The 18,843-nt window shown below is 38.9% G+C and overlaps 1 protein-coding gene across 1 annotated transcript in view; it reads left to right on the forward strand.

Moving 5' to 3' along the window:
• The first annotated feature begins 3,538 nt into the window (after positions 1 to 3,538).
• Positions 3,539 to 18,843, forward strand: part of crybg1a (crystallin beta-gamma domain containing 1a) — a 42,456-nt gene continuing 27,151 nt past the window's right edge. The window contains exon 1 of the mRNA XM_051396242.1: positions 3,539 to 3,980. Coding sequence (XP_051252202.1) covers positions 3,655 to 3,980 — 326 coding nt within the window. The 5' untranslated portion in view covers positions 3,539 to 3,654. The remainder of the gene's footprint in view (positions 3,981 to 18,843) is intronic.

Raw genomic sequence — 18,843 nt, forward strand, 5'->3', positions numbered from 1 at the left:
CTGTTCATTCAAGAACATTACCACCTTCTCTGGCAAAGAGCCTTTAAAGTCTTCCAACAGAACAAGCTGACAAAGTGTCTCGAAGTTACTTTTGACATCACTGGCGGCACACCATTTATCAAAGAGGGTGCCCTTCTCCTGTGAAAACTAAACAAAAGTCTGCCCATTTGATTTCCTGTGATTACGAAATTGTTGCCTATAGGCCTCAGGAACGAGCTCATAAGCACGCAAAATGGCCTCCTTTAATACATCATATTGCAGACTATCTTCTAACGAAAGGGCGGACACTACCTCTTGTGCTTTACCTATCAGCTTGCATTGGAGAAGGATGGGCCACATGTCTCTTGGCCAGTCAAGTGCTGAGGCTATTCGTTCAAAAGCACCAAAATGGGAATCAACTTCGGCCTCCCGAAATGCTGGCATCAGAGAAATATTTTTACTCACATCAAAACCTTGTTTACTGGATACCGTTTGAAAAGTTGTGGACCTGTCAGACATGTTTAATGAGGGACTGGAAGAGATTTTCAGGGCCTCTACTTCAAGTTGCTTGAGTCTTACTTGTTTCTCTGCTTCAATTTCTAACTTTCGTACCTGTAGGCGGAGATCATACTCTGCCTTACGCACTGAGTCTTTTTCCTGGGCCTCTAGCTGAAGGCGAGTTAAGCGAACATTGAGTTTGGAATTTAGACTGAACTCCCGGGAGGATGGAAGAGAGAAAGGGTCAAAACGAGGTAACGTAGCTGGTGCAGGTTTCCCAGCATGGTTTGCAGGAGGGGTGGATAGTGCAGCAGACTCCTCAATGCTCTGACGAAACACCTGCTGTAGTAGAAAGGACACTATTAGCTGGAACCTCAGCCTCAGGCTGGGCCGGACAGAGGACATTGAAATCAACCAATTTTTCTAGGACCTGTTTCTTGATTTCTTAAGTCCGTACTTGTGAACAGGAATGTCAAAGTGTGCTGCAATACACAATAAATCATCCTTGCGACACACATCAATCTTTTCAAACGAGGGATTGTCAACGAACTCTTGCAAGTGGAAACTCATTTTTCAATTACATTCCAAACCATCACCATGAGTAATTTCCCATTGATTGTCAGAAGGAAAAACAGGTTAATCCTGGACGAGCCCCCATTTGTTATCAGAGATTCTGGAAGTTTTAATAAGGTAGAGGGGGTAGATATGTTTTAAGGACTTGAATGTGGAAATTACCCTTTTTCTGTGGAAAAAAACACAACAGACAAACATTATTGTTCTAAGCAGACTATTTGTATATATGTCTTAATACATGAATGGAGGGGATCTTTAAGCTTTAAGTATGTATTATATAATTGTAAACCAGCCTAATTAGCCTATTGTGTCAGGCTAATTAATCCTTAACTTTTTTTTTTCACTGAACCAAAACAGTCTGTTTTTATATTTTTAGAGATTTATTTGTTTTTCTGTCAGGCCAGTGGGTTGAAAAGAAGTAAATATGGACTGTGTATAACTATACAGACTGCAGTTGTTCTTCCTTAACATGACCAGCAGGTAGAGCTGTTATATCAGTGCATAGCAGATATTTAGTGGACTTTTTGACACAATGGAAAAAGTCCATTAAAACTAACAATTACATCTACTTTATATTATCTTTTAGGAGAAGAAAGCCCTGTTTTATTTATTGCATGCTTTTCCTAAAATAATAAATGTCTGTACAATTTAAAAAATGTTGCACAGACTTTTAACATCTTATGATGTAGGTAAGGAATTACTTTATTATTATTTAACTTTATGTTAAAAGTGATCCTAAAAAGTGTCCTAATTAACACAGGTGTCACCACAAATGACATTTAAATGTTATGTAGGGGGACTTTTATGGCTCACATTCTCTCACATTTAGAGAGAAACACATGCATTCACACACAACCACAATTTAAAAAATGACTGCAAGGAGGCAGTTAAAGGGAAAATGGAGGTTTGCATCAACGTGAGACAAAATTGTGAAGGCTGTGTTGAGAGATTTAAGAGCCTATGAGCTGCATCAAGTAAGAAGCTGAAGGTAAAAATGTGGCTTTCAAAATAAAAGCTTTTTTAGTCTAAATCCTTAAAAGGAAGTAGCCAGTACCCTGTGTGTGAATCACACAATGCATATGAATATAAAGCTGATTACTGTAATGAAATGTGTATACTATTTTATGATTCACACTCTGAATAAATTGCCCCTTGCTCAACTTATAGGGCTGTAATAAAGTTTTAACCTGTTCCAATCACCTAGGTGAAACAGATTCTGCCAGGTTCTGGACCATGAGTGGACCCAAATATAGTCAAACTAATAATTCCAACAAGCAGATATCAGTAGCTACATTTGTTTGATAAGTGACGTTTGAATATGGCACAGTGTACTTGAAGGGGACAGATAATTGTACAATGTAGCAGTGGCAGAGGTGACCCTGAGGTCCCTATAGGTCAGTCCAACTATGCCTGTTCCTAACTTCTTCTTCCACCTTCAACCTTTAAACCTTTTTTTAACCTGATTTTTCCTGCAGTTCACACTTCTTTAGTACAAGCACTTGGTCATCTGAAACAAATTTAACTGCATACTCCTTAGACAGCAGGCATTCTGTGAGTTAATATATTTGGTATGGATTACATAAATATGTAAAAATAGAATATTTTAACAAGTAGCAGGGTGATAGCTAGAGAGGACGATATACTAGAACTGAAAGAATAGGTTGATTAATAAGAAAATTCATTTATTTAACATAGAAAAATGTCACAAACATTTGTTGATTTGACTTCTCAAATCGTAACTTATCAACTTATTAATTATATTAGGGACATATCACATCCATAGAACCAAGTTCTCGAGGTCCCATCCATCATTTGAACCTTTAAGAATTCTTTCAGTCTATCCAATCTATAAACTATAAAAGTGTGTCCTTACAGCTAGAATGCTAAGATTTGATTTATTGGAATATGAATGTGATCTAATTGCCTAAGTTACTCTTTTAATTATTATCTTCCTATATGTATTTATTATTAAAACTATTATTTATTAATTTAATTTTATGCTGTTTTTTATTATACTTGACGCCTGTTGAAAGTGGAGCCATGTTCTGTTATAATATCCTTTTTCATTATGATCCCTTAACCCTTTGAACTGTGCAATAGAAATGGTCCGCCAGTGCCCCTGGAGTATCTTCATACGCTTCAAGCTAAAAGGTTATTTAAGTCAACAAACCATAATAATTGAAAACAATATTGAAATGTAGCCATAAATAACAAAAATACAAAAGTCAAACATGGATATAAAAGATATTCACAAAATATTTCTTAACACTTCATGAGTTCTTTATAATTAATATATATATAAATTTGATGATGATTGAAGTTAAAACAAAAAAAAACGTATCAACTTGTGTCATTCAGCATTCGTCAAATAAATAAAGGCATCTTATTTTGAAGGTAACAGTCGGAAGTGTCTGGGTGTCTTTAAACCTTTCTGTTACCTGTAAGCGCGCGCGACCAATGTGGGCAAGTCCAAACGCACGCGGCAACCCGCTGTGCAGGTTACGGTGAATCACTCCTCCAGAGGCTATAAGTAGCACCACTCTTGTCCTGCTGTTGTTTCCCTGCTCGCACTTTGTGAACTTGGACTTTTATTTTACGGTCACAATGAGTAAGTCCGGCACACTGAAGGGCTTGTTTAAATTAAAGTCACCTGAGAAAGAAAGCAAGGAGCGGAAACAGTCGGGCTCTCTCAAAGATGGAGCCACGACCCCCAGGGACAAGTCGGAGACTTTACCGACGAGCCCCGGACCCCTCAGCCCGGGAGACAACGCCACACTGACCGGTGACATTTTACCCATTTCCCCCAAAGTAAAGAAAAGGCGGCTGTTGTCGTTCAAGCTGAAACGGAAGAAATCCAAGCGCAAAGACGAAGGAGGAGGAGAGGTCTTCTTCCCTGAGACTGATGAACTGGACAGCTTCAACAGCCACCGGTAGATAAAGTTTATCAGTTTCATGTGTCCACGTCTGACGCCATTTGTCATATTAGACGTTTAAGTTTAAGATATTGAAATATGATTAGCTTACAAACTTAAGCTAGGTAATATGACCACCATGTGTATTATTACCACTGTAACAACGCCAAAGCTTTAAAAAAACAAAGCACCACAGATATAGATCACAATCCCACATTCACCAAAATAATGGTCTTAGCAGCCCCTATCAGAAAGTATGTTTGTTGTGAAATATAATCTACAAGTTTGTATTAAATCACTTATACTTTGGAGGCTGACAACAGAGCAAACACCAAATCATATATTTTCTTGTACATAAATACAATGCAAGTCAATTAATAATGAAGCTAATGGGACTCCAGAAAACTCCCGCAGTCCTTGGACCCCACTTTGTAAATCAGTACACCATATTTCACAAGCTGACTGAAGCGAGGGATGCACTGCACTGCAGTGTGTGAGGAAACATCTCAGAGTGACTGTTTTCCCCTCTGGCACTAACCACTGTGGCACTGAGCTACGGCTCAGCTAGTTTAGTCATGCATCAAACTTTTGTTGGTAGCAAGTTTGAAAATGCAGAGAGGTAAACAGATACAGTGAGGGAGGAGTGCAAGTGAACTGTCACGAGATGCTTGTTATGCAGTTCATATTTAATTTGACATGTTATTTAGGTGCCTTTGGGCAAGGTATTTGACCCCCCCCCACTTCAAATCCTTGCTGCTGTCCAATTGTGAAAGACTGTGGCAGCTCCTTGTTGGGAACACAAGGAACTGAAGCAGTAAATATCCATGCTGAGTCACTCTTTCCTGGATAAATTAAAGATTTAAAAAGAAATGGGTCAACCTCAAGTGGTCACAATAATGAAAGAGGAGTTTCCAGTTCTTTATTTATCCCAGATATTTCCAGTTCTCTCCTGTTTTCTCTAAATGTGTGTTCAGATCCATATTGGTCTGCTTCCCAACCAAGTTGTTGATGGGTTGTTAGGATCTCTTGCCAATGACTCACATGTTGTCACATGTTTTCCGTTTAACATACATTGACGGATGTGTTGTGATATGAGGAAGGCAAGCATTGCATAACATTTACTCCTGAGATGAAAACCTGCCATGCAGGTATGACACCTTTCGCTGTTCAGTCTAATTATATGTTGCTCAATCAAGTTAATATTGTGTTTGACCTGGTTGGAGTAAATATGACTAGTACAGAAGACAGAGCAGGGACAACATCAGCACACATGTGACACAGTTTACAGGGGAGAGAGATGAACCTTCTTCCCCCTCAGCCTGGTCAGGGTGTACTGTTGTCATGCTGTTGCTTTGTGTTGTGAGAGCCTCGGTGCATCAAATGAATGTTCTCTGTTCAGATAAACTCTTCAGTCATAAGCATGTGTTTCAGACCTGCTGTGATTAATTCCTCTTTGCTTCCTAAACATCTGCGGCAAACAGTCCCCCACTCATACATCCGACAGAGGGATGGATGGTGAAACATCATCCCATTGCAGTTGTGGACCTGGACCCCTGCTTGATTTTGCATTTCGACAGATCAACAGAAATTATGACATTTTTACCCAGTGTGCAACAAATATTTTAATCCAATATTTTGACCAGAGCTTAAACACTACTTTATCCTTGTATGTTAAAAGCCACAAAAAATACAATCACAAGCATGCTTGGGTTTTTAAAAGAAGTTGGTGTTTTGATCTTTGTATTACTCAACTATTTCACTGGAGACACCAAAACCATAAAAAAATGTAAGTCTAGCCGTCAGTGATATGACAGATATGACACTATATATCATAATATGATATGATTTTGTCTACTGTCAAAGATTTGTCCTTGCTGCTCTCCCATTAATGCTGTAACTATCTCCGGTTGTATTTTAGCAGAGGTTTTTAAACTGAGAGGCGTGCCGCCATGGGCACAGGCAGAGATGTCAGGCAAAGATACTGCACAGGGTGGGGCGCCCTGATAGCTCACCTGGTAGAGCCCATGTACCAAGGCTGAGTCCTTGCTGTAGCAGTCATGGGTTCATGTCTGACCTGTGACGCTCTGCTGTGTCATCCCCTGTCTCTCTCTCTCTCTCTCTCTCTCTCTCTCTCTCTCTCTCTCTCTCTCTCTCTCTCTCTCTCTCTCTCTCTCTCTCCCTCCCTTTCCTTTACTTGGCGGTGTTTGGAAAACAACAGGAAGTTAGTTATTGTAGTTTGGCTCACAAACAAACAGATACAGCCGATTCTGTGTACACGCATTGTGACGCACGATGGTTCGTGTCGTACGCACAGTGACACTAGGGATGGGATCAATAACCGGTTCCAGTTGAGAATTGGCTCTAAATGGTCTGATATGCAACAGAGCTTATCAGTTCCTTTTGTCAATGCCAGCGTGTTTTTGTGACTGGTGGCACTGCAAAACAATGACACCAAACTCGTGTGTCTACACTGCTGGAAACTTGAAACAAGAAGGAGTCATGGCGTAAGAAATTTGAACTACTATAACTCTACTCTTCTTCTACACTGTGTTTAGAGTCCGAGATAATACAACAGTTGCACTGACACTGAAATGTGAAACTGGCACTGACTACTTTTTCACAATCAATAAGGGAATTCCTATTCCAAAGAGGCACAGACAGTAACCAACTATTGTCACTGCTGCACACACTAAAACATGTCATCAGCATGGAGCTTCTTCACTGTGAGTGCAGAAGAAAAAGGTCCTGTCAGGCCAAAATAAAATATGGAGGAACTACTTTGTGAACATTCGGACAATAATAATCGGACGCCTGCTGAACATGCCCTATTTCAAGAAGCCAGCAAAGCAGCTAATACTAAAGCTAGAGAGTGCTGAGTGAGCCACTACCCAGTAGCCTCTGCTGTCTTTCTTCCCCCAATTGTTGCTCTCACGTAATCAATACCTGATATTCACTGTGAGAGAATGAAACTCCAGCATAGAGCAGTGTAAAAGAGAAAACAGCTCTCCATGTGCCCAGAGGCTTGAGGGAGAGCGCACAGTTGCAGCACCCCAAATAACAATCGGTCTGACAAAACACTCAAGCCGGGCTGCACAGTGAATCGAAAAATTGCAATATGCAGAATGCATGGGGCTGCAATTATAGAAAAGAAAATTATAGAATTATATTATATAGAATTATAGAAAAACAAGAAACATCCCGCAGATAGAAAAAAATGAAAGAGTAGATGGATTAACAGATAATTGGAATAGTTCTTATAACTAGAACTAGACTAACTAGACCAATTCTAATCAAAGAAGATATGAGGGGGAAAGTATTGTTCTTGTAACTGCATTTCTAACACTTTTGTTTTACTCAAACGTAGCTTAACCATGTCCTGTGATATGCTACTTCAGTACACTGTAAGAACAAATATTACTTGGGGTACTACAGATTACCTATGAACATTTAATATCGAGGAATTCACATTATAGACACTAGCACTGAGATTTAATCCTTTTTCCACAATATAGCGCACTGACCATACACTGTCCAGCCATTTACTGTTGGTTGGGTTTACACTGCTTTTACACTGTTTTGTTAGTTTCAAGATCTAGCTACCTAACTCACTAACTAACCTCTTAACTGTGCACATATATGAGAGATGTGTTAGCCTTAGGGATGCATTGTAAATTATCAGTTGATAATGGTAAATTTCTATTTTATCAGGGTTAGGGTTAGGGTTAGTTATTTTTTTATTTTTATTTTTTAATGATCAGTCAATAATGATAGTATTTTATTTTGAATTCTTCTGTGTGACATTTGATGTTGTTGTTGTTGTCAACAACAGTGATGTCAGTTACATTTGGTTAAATCAGAGCTATTGAATATTACATCACCCATCTTTGCTCACTACATCTTATGAACTTCTTTTTAAAATACAACATTTTCGGTTATATTATTGGCATCAGCCATGAGAAGCAGGTAATTATCGGTTATCGCATCGGCTGAATAAATATACATATTGTGCATCCCTGGTTAGCTCTGATAGATTTCAGTTCCCTTGATAGTAGGTATGTAACAATATAAAACAAGACAGTTAAATCATGATACAGATATGTGAAGATTCAAATCGGTGAGATGAAAAAGGTAAGAAGATAACAGACAAGACGTGGCAAGACATATCAGGCTGTTTCCTGTAGTTGAATAAACATACAAGACGTTCAGGCATATACCGATACACATACTGGTACAGAAGGAGATGTGATACTGTATAGCTCATCAGTGTTTTGCAAAAGAATCGCAACACTTTAGTTTGAGGCACATTCATTCTGTCAAAATGACAGAGGTGAATTATGTCACAGTGCTTATAAATGTCTAGGTTCTGACTTGGAATCTGACCAGTATTGCACTTGAAATCCTTCATGTACTGAGGGAACAGGTGAAATACTGCCTGTTCAAACTCACAATACTGAGGGATCAGAAGAAGTTCAAAGTTTGTGTTACTGCTTGTTTGAGTGCTAAGGTGTAAGGATACATGCCTTTCTTCAACAAAACACTGCAACAATATTAACAGGTCTGTAAAGAGGCTTTCATTTCACTAAAAATATATATATTTTTTTACTACAGTAGGTTAAAGGTCCTAAAGAATCCTATCTAGCAGGCTATATAAATCCGTCGCACCCTTCGACAGGGGCTGTGGATTCCTGCACTTGAATTTTCTAGATAATCCCTAAGGTGAGGGTGTGGAGTTTGAAAGACAGAATGAACAAGTCAACATTTTTGTGGTCCCAATGCAGGAATTAAGTAAATCACCCTTGATACAAAGATTGCTTTAAGCATGAATTATGACTATGGTGATGATGACTCCGGTTTATGTGGAACAATAAGTGTGTATAATAGCCCAGTTTTACAAAGATGCCTAAACTTACTTTGAGATTATCTTCTCATTTTTTTTTATTTGACCAAGCTTAATTCATGTCTGTGAGGATTATCCAGATGCATATTGTGCAGTCAGGTTACCATGCTAGTGCTAAATGGTTTGTTACAAAGAACCATCTGGGAAGTTGTTTTTGAGCAGGCACTTACTCAGCAGGTGATTGGATGAACCATCTGTTTGTCACTGTCTGTGTGCGAACTTCAACCAATCAGATCAGCGAACTATATAACGTAATCAAACTCTTACCAAAGTCAGTCGGGAGAAGAGTGAAAACTTCTTTTCCCTGGAGAAAAGACTTCAGTGGCATTCTTTGCTCTCCAGCTGTGATAGAACTGATGCTAACAGCACCTGCGCTAACTTCTTTAGCAGCCGCTATTGTTTTTGTTTGAGTGAACAGTCACTTGTCCAACACATTTGTGTTAGTATTTGTGTATTTGTTCATTACTCCATGAAATGTGTTTTTACTGTAACGCTGAGTTTAATGTATTGATCTTGCAGCATATTGATTTCCGTTGCAGTAGTAGAAGCATGTGGTAGTGCAAGGCACTAATTCAATATTATTGTATATTGACTTTCAGTGGTATCATATCAAGACATATATATACATTATATATGATATATGATCATTACGCAATTGTGTTGTCCAAACAAATGATTCCAATCAAACTGCAATTAAGAGTAGTAACACAAATAGTTATTAATGACATGGTACAATTACTAGCTACAATTTAGTTGATATTTAGAGTAGATAGAAACTACCACCAGTTCGATGCCATGCCACTCGTTTCAACGAAACGGCAAAGAGACATGATTACAAACAGTGGGGAAAAACTCTGGTGAGACACTGAAAGGTGTGTGTGTGGTGTAATGTACTAGCCGCGCAGCTTTCGCTGCCCCTCGCATTTCTTTTTCCATGTTATTAGAGGTTGTTGTGACAGTCCGAAAAATACGGTGCTCTGCTCCGGATCTCAGCTGTGTCTTTCCCTTCACTGCCGATAAGTGCTGCTGAGGCAGACGGAAAGGACCTCCAGACCATTCTCTCGTCTCACTGTTAGACGCTTTGTACTGAGAAGCTGCCTTGGAAGCCTGGGGCGCTCTGTCCTGGGGCCACAGAGTGCTGGAGAGGTGTCTTTGAGAAGACAAGTCACGGTGAGAGGGCCCATGGTCCTGGCAAGTCTCATGTAGTGGAATGCCCTCTCAGGCATGAGGTTTCACAGGGAAAACCACTATTTCTGTTCTGATGTGGGTTATATGGGAAGGGCTTTAGCAGAGTGATGCGAGAAGTGTTTATTTTCAAATTACCGGCTGCAGTTTTAACAGAATTGTAGCACAGTTTCTTTCAGGATGGTGAGCTCATGACCTGCTGTGACTCTGACTCTGATTGGCTTACCCTAATATTCTTACACTAACCGTAACCATCCCAAAAACAAAAAAGGCAACAAGTACTAGTTAGTCAGAGTAAAAATGGTAATCGGAACATCTGTGGTGTCAAGAGGTTGGCAAGACTTTATTTGAGTGTGGTAGACAGAGCCAGTACGGACACACACTGGATCTTCCGTGAATAAAATGTGTTCAGTCATGTTCCTTTGATTGTATTCCAGTTCGTCCCTCTACCTTCTCTCTGTTCTTTTTTGTCAGCAGTTTCTCTCTGCAGGAATGCACTCAGTTAGCAAAGCTTTTAACTAGTAGCACAGATCAGATGATGAGTAATGATTTAATGCTGATTGACTCACTTCACTTTTAGTTCATGTGAACTACTTGAACAATGCTACTAAACCTTTAGGGGCCTCAAACAGGTATTGGCTTCCTTAAAGAGGACTCATTGCCTTTTAAACAGGGGAATGTTTGTCACATGTTCAACCAAGCAGCCAAAGTTAACATTTACATATCTAGTATTGAATATTGCCCTGTTGTGCGCTGCCTAGATTAGTTCTGACCTTGTTAGATTTTGCAGGAGGACCGGGAGAAGAGGGATATGCAGGTGGGGTATAGAAGGTGTTTGCTGTAGGGAGGGTTGGGAGAGAAAACAAATTAATTCACTCACTCACGTTGAAGATGTTGCTCCAGGGAGCAGGTTGTGAAATGTGATGTTTTATGTTCCAACTGTTGAGAGGATTTTTTTCCCCCCGAAGTTTGAAACAGGTTTGTAGGTTGAGAAGTAGTTTTTCTCTTTATATAAGCTTTACAGTCTCACATGTGTTGTGCATGTGCATCTGTGATGTCTGTCCATATTGCTGTTATTCAGTCTTACAATGTCCTGTAATATGTTCTGTAATGTAATATCTGTTGTTGATATATAACCACTGACACAACCACTTATTGGTTAGCCAGATTTGTAGAGCTTGTTATGTTTATTCTAGTTTAATGAAGCAAATGTTTCTGAGGAATATCTGTTGTCTTTGTCCCACTCTGATTGACTAGATGCAGTTTACTAAGATCCTCTGCCCGTAATGCGTCTTTTTCCTTATACCTGATCATAGTTGACAGATCTGTCGACACCTAAATGAGAAGGAGAGTTAAAGGCATTTCAACCATACCGTTCATACCTTAACATGTATTAGCCACGCGAGCAACTAGGGATATTGTCAAGCAGGCAACCGTTTGGTTCAGAGTGAGATTTCTTAATATCAAAGTGCAAACAGGAACTGCTTATAGCTAATTCTGCCTATTTTTATTGGTGTCAATTTGCCAAAATGTAAACAAATATAGTTATTTAAAAAATTAGGCTCAAGTTGTGACACAGCTAAATCACTGAGTCCACATTATTCATCCTGTTTACATCCCCAAAAGCCTCCAGATTCTTGGAACTGCAGACGGGTATGAAAGGGATTGTTTGGCACGGCACAGTTGTCTCACCTCTTTGACCATTTTCATAACAAATACAGCAAGCTGTACTTTATCTCAGTGGTTCCTTTTTCTGTCATTGAATAAACTGACAACCCCTGACATATTTTATGGATATTTCACATTATATACCTGATACACTGTACAATGAATCCAAATACTGAACACAATAACTGCAGGAAGTTTGAGCAGATTACTTCCTGTGAACAATTCTCTGTCTGCATTATGTCTTTTATTTTATTTTTAACAATCATACAGATTTGAAAGGACTTGAACCGGCGACCCTCCGGTTATTTTTACTTAAAATTTTCAACAATTTTTTTAGTAAATTAACTTATCTGGTTTTACAGTGTAATCAAAGCTGTAAAAATAACGGTTTGATTTAGATTTCTTTATTGAAATGAATGAAATTCTGAGATATGGGCCTGCTGTGTATATTTTTTTCATACCCCTTAAAATTAAGAAGGTCTTAAAGAAGGCAACTCCTAGAGGGGTTCCTGACACTGCTCTATGTGAGGCTGTCAACTAACAACTAATACAGCACACACAAATGCAGTCTGATTTCCTAGCTGAATATAAAAAACTCAAGTGATCTACTTTTTTGTGTACAAACCAGGTCCAATTGCAACTTAATGTGACCTGATAAGCTTGATCAGCTTTCATTATATAATAAGTAGATAAAAAAATAACAGCTACCAGAACAGTTGCTATTTGTACTCCCAGAAATATATCTCCAACATCAATAATTAACACCATCCTAATGGCTGAAAGTGAGCCAGCTTCCCACAAGCTTATTAGGTATGTGTTACTACTGTGTGAACAAAGTAGAGCTATTTTTCCAGCTAATGTCTTGACTTTATATTGCATGTGGGTTGATAATGGTATATTGGCTGGATAACCCAGGGTGATTTATGGTCTAAAATCTAAAATTGACTGGAGAATATTTAAGTTTGTCAGTGGGGGTGGATTTTATTTTCAACAAAAGCCTAATAAATGTTGAGATTTAGATCCTCAGTTGTGACTGTTAGTGTGTATTGATTAGCTGATTACCCGATTATCTGGCATATTGAGACATCGGCGCTCCAGAGGCAGATGAAAGCAGGCTGCCTTGTCAGTATGGTTCCTCAGTTACCATTGTCTTTTCTAAATATTAACATGTTTCTCCCATCCTAATGGCAGCAAATCTTATTTAAAACTGTTACTGGCTAAATATATTTTATGTTATAATGTATGACTTTTGACATACTGTACCCTCTATGTGTACTCTCTCTTAGATACAAGTTACGGTCTTACTTTTTTTTTGTTCTTACTTTATCATAATGTATAAAAATTCAATTTTAAACAACATATTACTGGCTAAGCTAGCCATGTCTGTTATATTGCAATGAGCATGGAATGATAGAATTATGCATAACTTCTTTCTTTTGATATCGGCATTATAAAGCAGTCATCGGCTGCCCTGATCTCTAAATACTAGCACTGGAAAACCTAAGCTGCTGAGTTTGTTTAATTCATTATTTGAACAAGCCACTCAAGTCATGCACAATATCAATAGCTGTTTACCATTAATCTGTAGAAGGGCGTATTTCCATCAGAACCTTTGATTATAACTGCAGTTTAAAAGAATGTTGAATGCAGAGGTTGAATAATGCTGTATTGTATGTAAGTGTGTTGTGTAGTGCATAGATGTCGGTTTGTCTTTCTGTCAGTCAGCATTTGCATCCTGAATACAGGTAATGAGGGTCACGGTGTGCACGCTGAATGGCATTCAGGATGGCAGGGTGTTAACTCCAGCGTAAACACCTCATTGTTGCCCTTTAGTGCTGCATTAGGCACTCAAACACAGCTGCTAAAATCAAGGAGAGGGAGCAGCAAACAAGTATAACTAAAGTCAACATGACCTGGCTTCAGTCCTGAAACTCGTACTTGCCGTTAAACCTGTGTACATTTATTCATTGGTGGGTTTTAAACACAGAATATACGACGCACTGTACACGCAAGCACACTTTTCTGCAGTCACACAGTTCTCTCACACTCAAACACTCAAAGCACTGTAATAGGAGCAAGGTCCAGTTGGAATTAGGCCAGAACTGTGGGCTGATTGAAGTTTTTCCATGGTAAAGTTCTTATTGTTGAAGGAATTTGAAGAGCTTGACTTCATCATCACTATTACAACACGCTTAGCACAGGAGACAGCTTTGGGAAGACATGCAATCTTATCTGCCTCAATGAAAAAATGCGATCTTTTGCTCTGCAGAAACAATTTATGCAGTCTGATCTGGTTTCATTAGTCTTTTATGAGAGTAAACTGAATATATTTGGGTTGTGGATAAAACAAGACATTTGAGGACATCACCTTGGGCTTGGGAAACAGTGATCAACATTTTTCACAATTTTCTGACATTTTATCGGCCAAACAACTACTCAGTTAAATGAGGAAATGGTCGATGGTTGCAGCCCTACATAATTGCATTAAATCCTGTTGAGAGTTTGACAGTTGTACATATGGACGCCCATAACAGGCAGGAAATGTTTGAAATAGTGTTAGGGAAAAGTATCAAAAGTATTAGATATTGTTTATAAATGTAAAATATTATATTAATATGAACTTATATGGTTCAAATTGGTATCTCATTGTTTTGATTTACCACGAGTATTATGGATCGGTATTGTCATAGTTATTTTTTCTTGTCCTGTTAGAAACTGGCTTCCTTACTGATACTGACAATGCGAAATGTAATAGAACATTGAGCCAGACAGAAAATGGAGAATACCACTGTATATGGGTTTCCTCCTCCCCTTCCAAAGTCAACATGTCAGCATTATGCACTGCCAGTTGTAACATTGTCATCTGCTTGTACTTGTGGTAACATTACAACTGTCTGATGATTGTAACAATGATATACTTATATTTTATTACTTCCACTGCCCTCTGCTTTCCGCAGAATGGAGCACACATGCACTCGGCTCTGTGCTGAAAGTACAATGTAGTTTGACGGTTTGACTCTTTTTTCAAAAGATGCATCATGTCTGCACTCGGTTGCAGTTGAGGAAAACCTTTGAAAGTATTCACAAACATGTTGGCTTCGTTTCCATTGCATGCCGTCATACTAGTTATTGGTTCAAGTGGAAGTGTAGTGGCTGCAGCCTACTGGTTGCTGCAGACCCACCCAGCATCTGGCAAACACTCAGCCCCGCAGCAGTTGTTCCAGGCACTCCCTAATGCACGGTCGCTGTTACAAACAACGGCTGTTTTCAATTCATAGTGTGAAGCCACGTTAGAGCCTATTTTTACCTTGTCATTAGCACTTCAGGTTGGATTTGTTTTATAAATGTATCCATCACTTGTTGCTTAGCATAAAACTAAATAAAACTGCTGTGTTGTCCTAGCATGATCAGAGACCCATTGCAGAGCGTAAGTCTCTACTTTTTGCTGCATTATGCTTCAGCTTAGTTGGCAGCTCCAAATTTCCTGTTGGGCATCTTGACCTTGGAACTAGCCCTTTTCCAGCCATGTCCAATATTGTGTACAGCAGTCAATTCCATTCCCTTTCTTCAGTGTGGTCTGGATTTTTTGTTTTCTTATATTAGAACAACATATCTTCAACATATCAACATCCTCTAGTGACTCATTATACCCCTCATATGCCCAACACAGGGTGAGTCAGTAGTTGAATCCTTTCCATCCCTTGTTTGAGTTTATCCAGTAGCTCTACAGGTCTGCAGGTTTGTTTTATTTGCCTGGTTGTTCCTCAGCAATGAAAGATGAGTTTGTGTTGATAACCTTCTCTTGGCACTAGCATGTTGTGTCAGTATGGTGTTAATCTCTGGGTTGGCTCAGAACCTGCAGTGGTTTAAGTTCGTGATGGTTTTGGTGGACGTTTGTGCATGCATATGCCTGAGTTAAGTTACTGGTTTGTGTAGGTTACGTACAGTATGTACAGATTGGGGTTTTACCTTTCTGAGACAGAAACAAGTTTCAAGTCCTTTCCATATAACTCATCTTTAATAAACTCAGTCATGAGCAGGGCTCAACTGTCCATTGTGAGGTAAAATCTTCCAATAACTCATTAAAACAAAACTTAGAAAAAATGATCACTTGAATATACATCAGTGTGATAAGATCTATCTAAAATGCCAGAAACCATCTTGATGTGTACTTAGAATGGTACTAATGTTATAAATCAGTAATCAGGACAGATTTGTGCCACTATTGGATTTTTATAAAATGTTTGCATTTTGTTGTTTCTTTGTTGAGCTGCAGATAAAGTTATTGTTATTTGATGACATACCATATATATCAAATTTAATATGTGATCGGTGATATAACCTTGTTTTCTTGAGATCAAGAAGTAGTTTGACAGACACTGGTATTCTAGTGATTATTTTATTATCTCTTTGTCATGGCGAGATTGTGAAATGTTTGTATTCCATGATCAAAAAAAAAAAAGGAAAAACATCAGCTACGTGCATGCATCCTATAGCCTTCACTGATATTGTTAACAGCTATGCTTGTGCATGTGCAGTATTTGTGTGTCCCTGCTTATGCAGCAAATAACAATACCTACGATGGCCAAGACCTAAAACGATAGTGCTGGTTTTGAGAATGTAGCATTGCAACATTTCAGCATTGATACAACCTTTATCCAGAGTCCATCTTTCTTGATCCCTCAGTGACTGTGTTTACCAGCTGTCTTTAAAAGAATTAGATAAGGTGACAGCAAAGGTAACAGCAGCCAACTCATCTTACCTAATAACTTTTTTGTCACATCTTTACCTGTATTAGATCAGACCTCCTGTAAAAGAACTTTTACCCCTGGAAATTTTTAAAGACTGACGTCAGTTGACATGGTGTGTCAAAGACAAAAATTCCTTGTTAAAATCTCATAAATTGTGCACTTACTACAGTAGAGCTTTTGTCTGTTATGCTACAAAGAGAAGGTTCAAACAGGTTGGAGCTGGTTTGTGCCTGCACGTTGACAGCGTGCTGGTGGGAAAGATTTCACCCAACCTTCAGGTAAGGGGTTATTCTCAGAGGCTGTTTTGGGTGATTGCTAGGTTGAAGTTATCCACTCATAGTGAGCTGTCACTGTTTTGAAGCTGACTCCTGACCCCCTCAGACACATGTGCTTGCAGACAACTCTTTTGAAATACAGCCCAAAGGTTGTGTCAGGGTCGAAGGTCACAGAGGGCATCAGTCACTTTTTCCCTCCACAGCAAGCTTTTACTACATTACAATTAATAAATAGTGTAAATAAAACCACATGGAAATCTTATTACATTTTGAATTAACTACTGATTAACAGACTCATGTTTGATTATTATTATACCATATTATAACTATATAATTAAGAGTTTTTTTGGTGAAAATTATTCAAAATAAAAATAATTACAACCATTTACCATTTACCATATCGTGCATCCCAATTAAAAATGAATTAAATAGGGGTGGGCAACAGGTGAGAGCAAAAATGTGGGTTTTTTTCATGCTACACTTGCAAGTAAAAATATGAATGTGTGTGTAGCATCGTCGGGTTCTGATTTGACTTGGAGATAATTGCGTGTAACGCGTCGGTTACGTTTCTCTGCAGGTGTGGGCGGGCGCAGGGTTTGCAAAATTAGACCCTAGAATCCAATATCAGTATGTCTACGATAGGCCAATATTGGCTGACAATATGGGCTGCCCGATTATGTATCAGCCTGCCTCTATTTTTATTTGACTTTAAAGTTCAAGTGCTTACAGGGCAGTGCTGCAGGATCATGGGAAAACCCCTTGTAAAACATGGCATGGGGACGTTGTCTTTCATATTGCACAAAGATCCTTCAAACCTGTGTGAAAGGAAAATGTCTGGTTACTCTGGTTGCAAAAACTGTTTTCACTAACAATATCTGTATTAGACGGCAATGCAAATACAAGATCTCTAGTTGTTAGGGGGTTATTGCATAGTTGGAACTGACATGCAACTCGTGCAAAAAATATAGCCGCTCTTGAGGATTATAACAGCTATGAAGATACCATGTGGATAAAGCTAGCACTGCAATGGGTCAGCTAGGGCTGCCCTTGTTGATTGTAAAGACACCAAGCAGGTTGAAGAAACGCTTGGTATTATCCTTTTTCAGTAACTCTAGAAAAACCACGAAGTGAACACATGACGCAGCCTGATACTGTAGGGCACATCCATCTACTGTTGCACTGGTGCCATGGCAGTCATCGTGTGAAATCCCACTCCAGACTATAAATCAGTTCACATGCTGGAGGCATCTACACCAGGACTGTAACTCTTTATGCAGCTGCTTTAATCCAGCGTAGGAGTCGTAGATGCATGTGCCTTTTACCCTATTCAGCTACATGTCTCAGCATGATCCGACTCTGCTGTTATTTTTATACCCACATGGCCATATTTTATTCCAAAACAGTTCATGCATGTTTCCCAAGGAAATCTAGATAGACAGGATGAAGCACATGCATCATAAAGTAAATTACAATTATGATATAATGTAAGCCTACCGATTTCCTGTGATAGTGATAGAGATAGAGTATAGAGATAGGGGCTGGTAGGTGGAGGGAGGCCCTATTATGCACTATTCCGTTTACTATAATGCTCTTAAATATGTCGCATCTGTCTATGTTAAATCACCTATTGTGTTTTGCCTTGCTTCACCAATAAAAAGTGAATTAAATAATTCAAAAGAGGGCATACTGTTTATCAAAAGCACTAACCTCAAGAATCTGATTTAAATCAACATTATTAGATATATTTGTTCCCTGGCATGAACAAGACTGCGATACACTGTGCATATCTTTATGAGGTCAACTTAATATCATTATGAGGTTTTAATAGCTTCAGCAAAGTGCACAATGATGATAATCAGATCACATCAGCCTGTTTTATCAAGTGGAGACTTGAAGCTACTGAGGATCATATCAGGTGAGGCGTGGTCGATCCATTCCACAGCTCAGCCCGCACAAAGAATGTAAATATGGTAGACTGTCTACGCTCCAGTCCTCTTGATCTACTGTTCTAACTCTGTCTTTTTTGTTTGAACTCACAGAAGGATCCAATGTCCACATACTGTACATTTGATTATATAACATGACCTCACAAAGTAGATACTGTG

Source organism: Dicentrarchus labrax, unplaced genomic scaffold (assembly GCF_905237075.1).
Source record: "Dicentrarchus labrax unplaced genomic scaffold, dlabrax2021, whole genome shotgun sequence".
Lineage (NCBI taxonomy): Eukaryota > Metazoa > Chordata > Actinopteri > Moronidae > Dicentrarchus > Dicentrarchus labrax.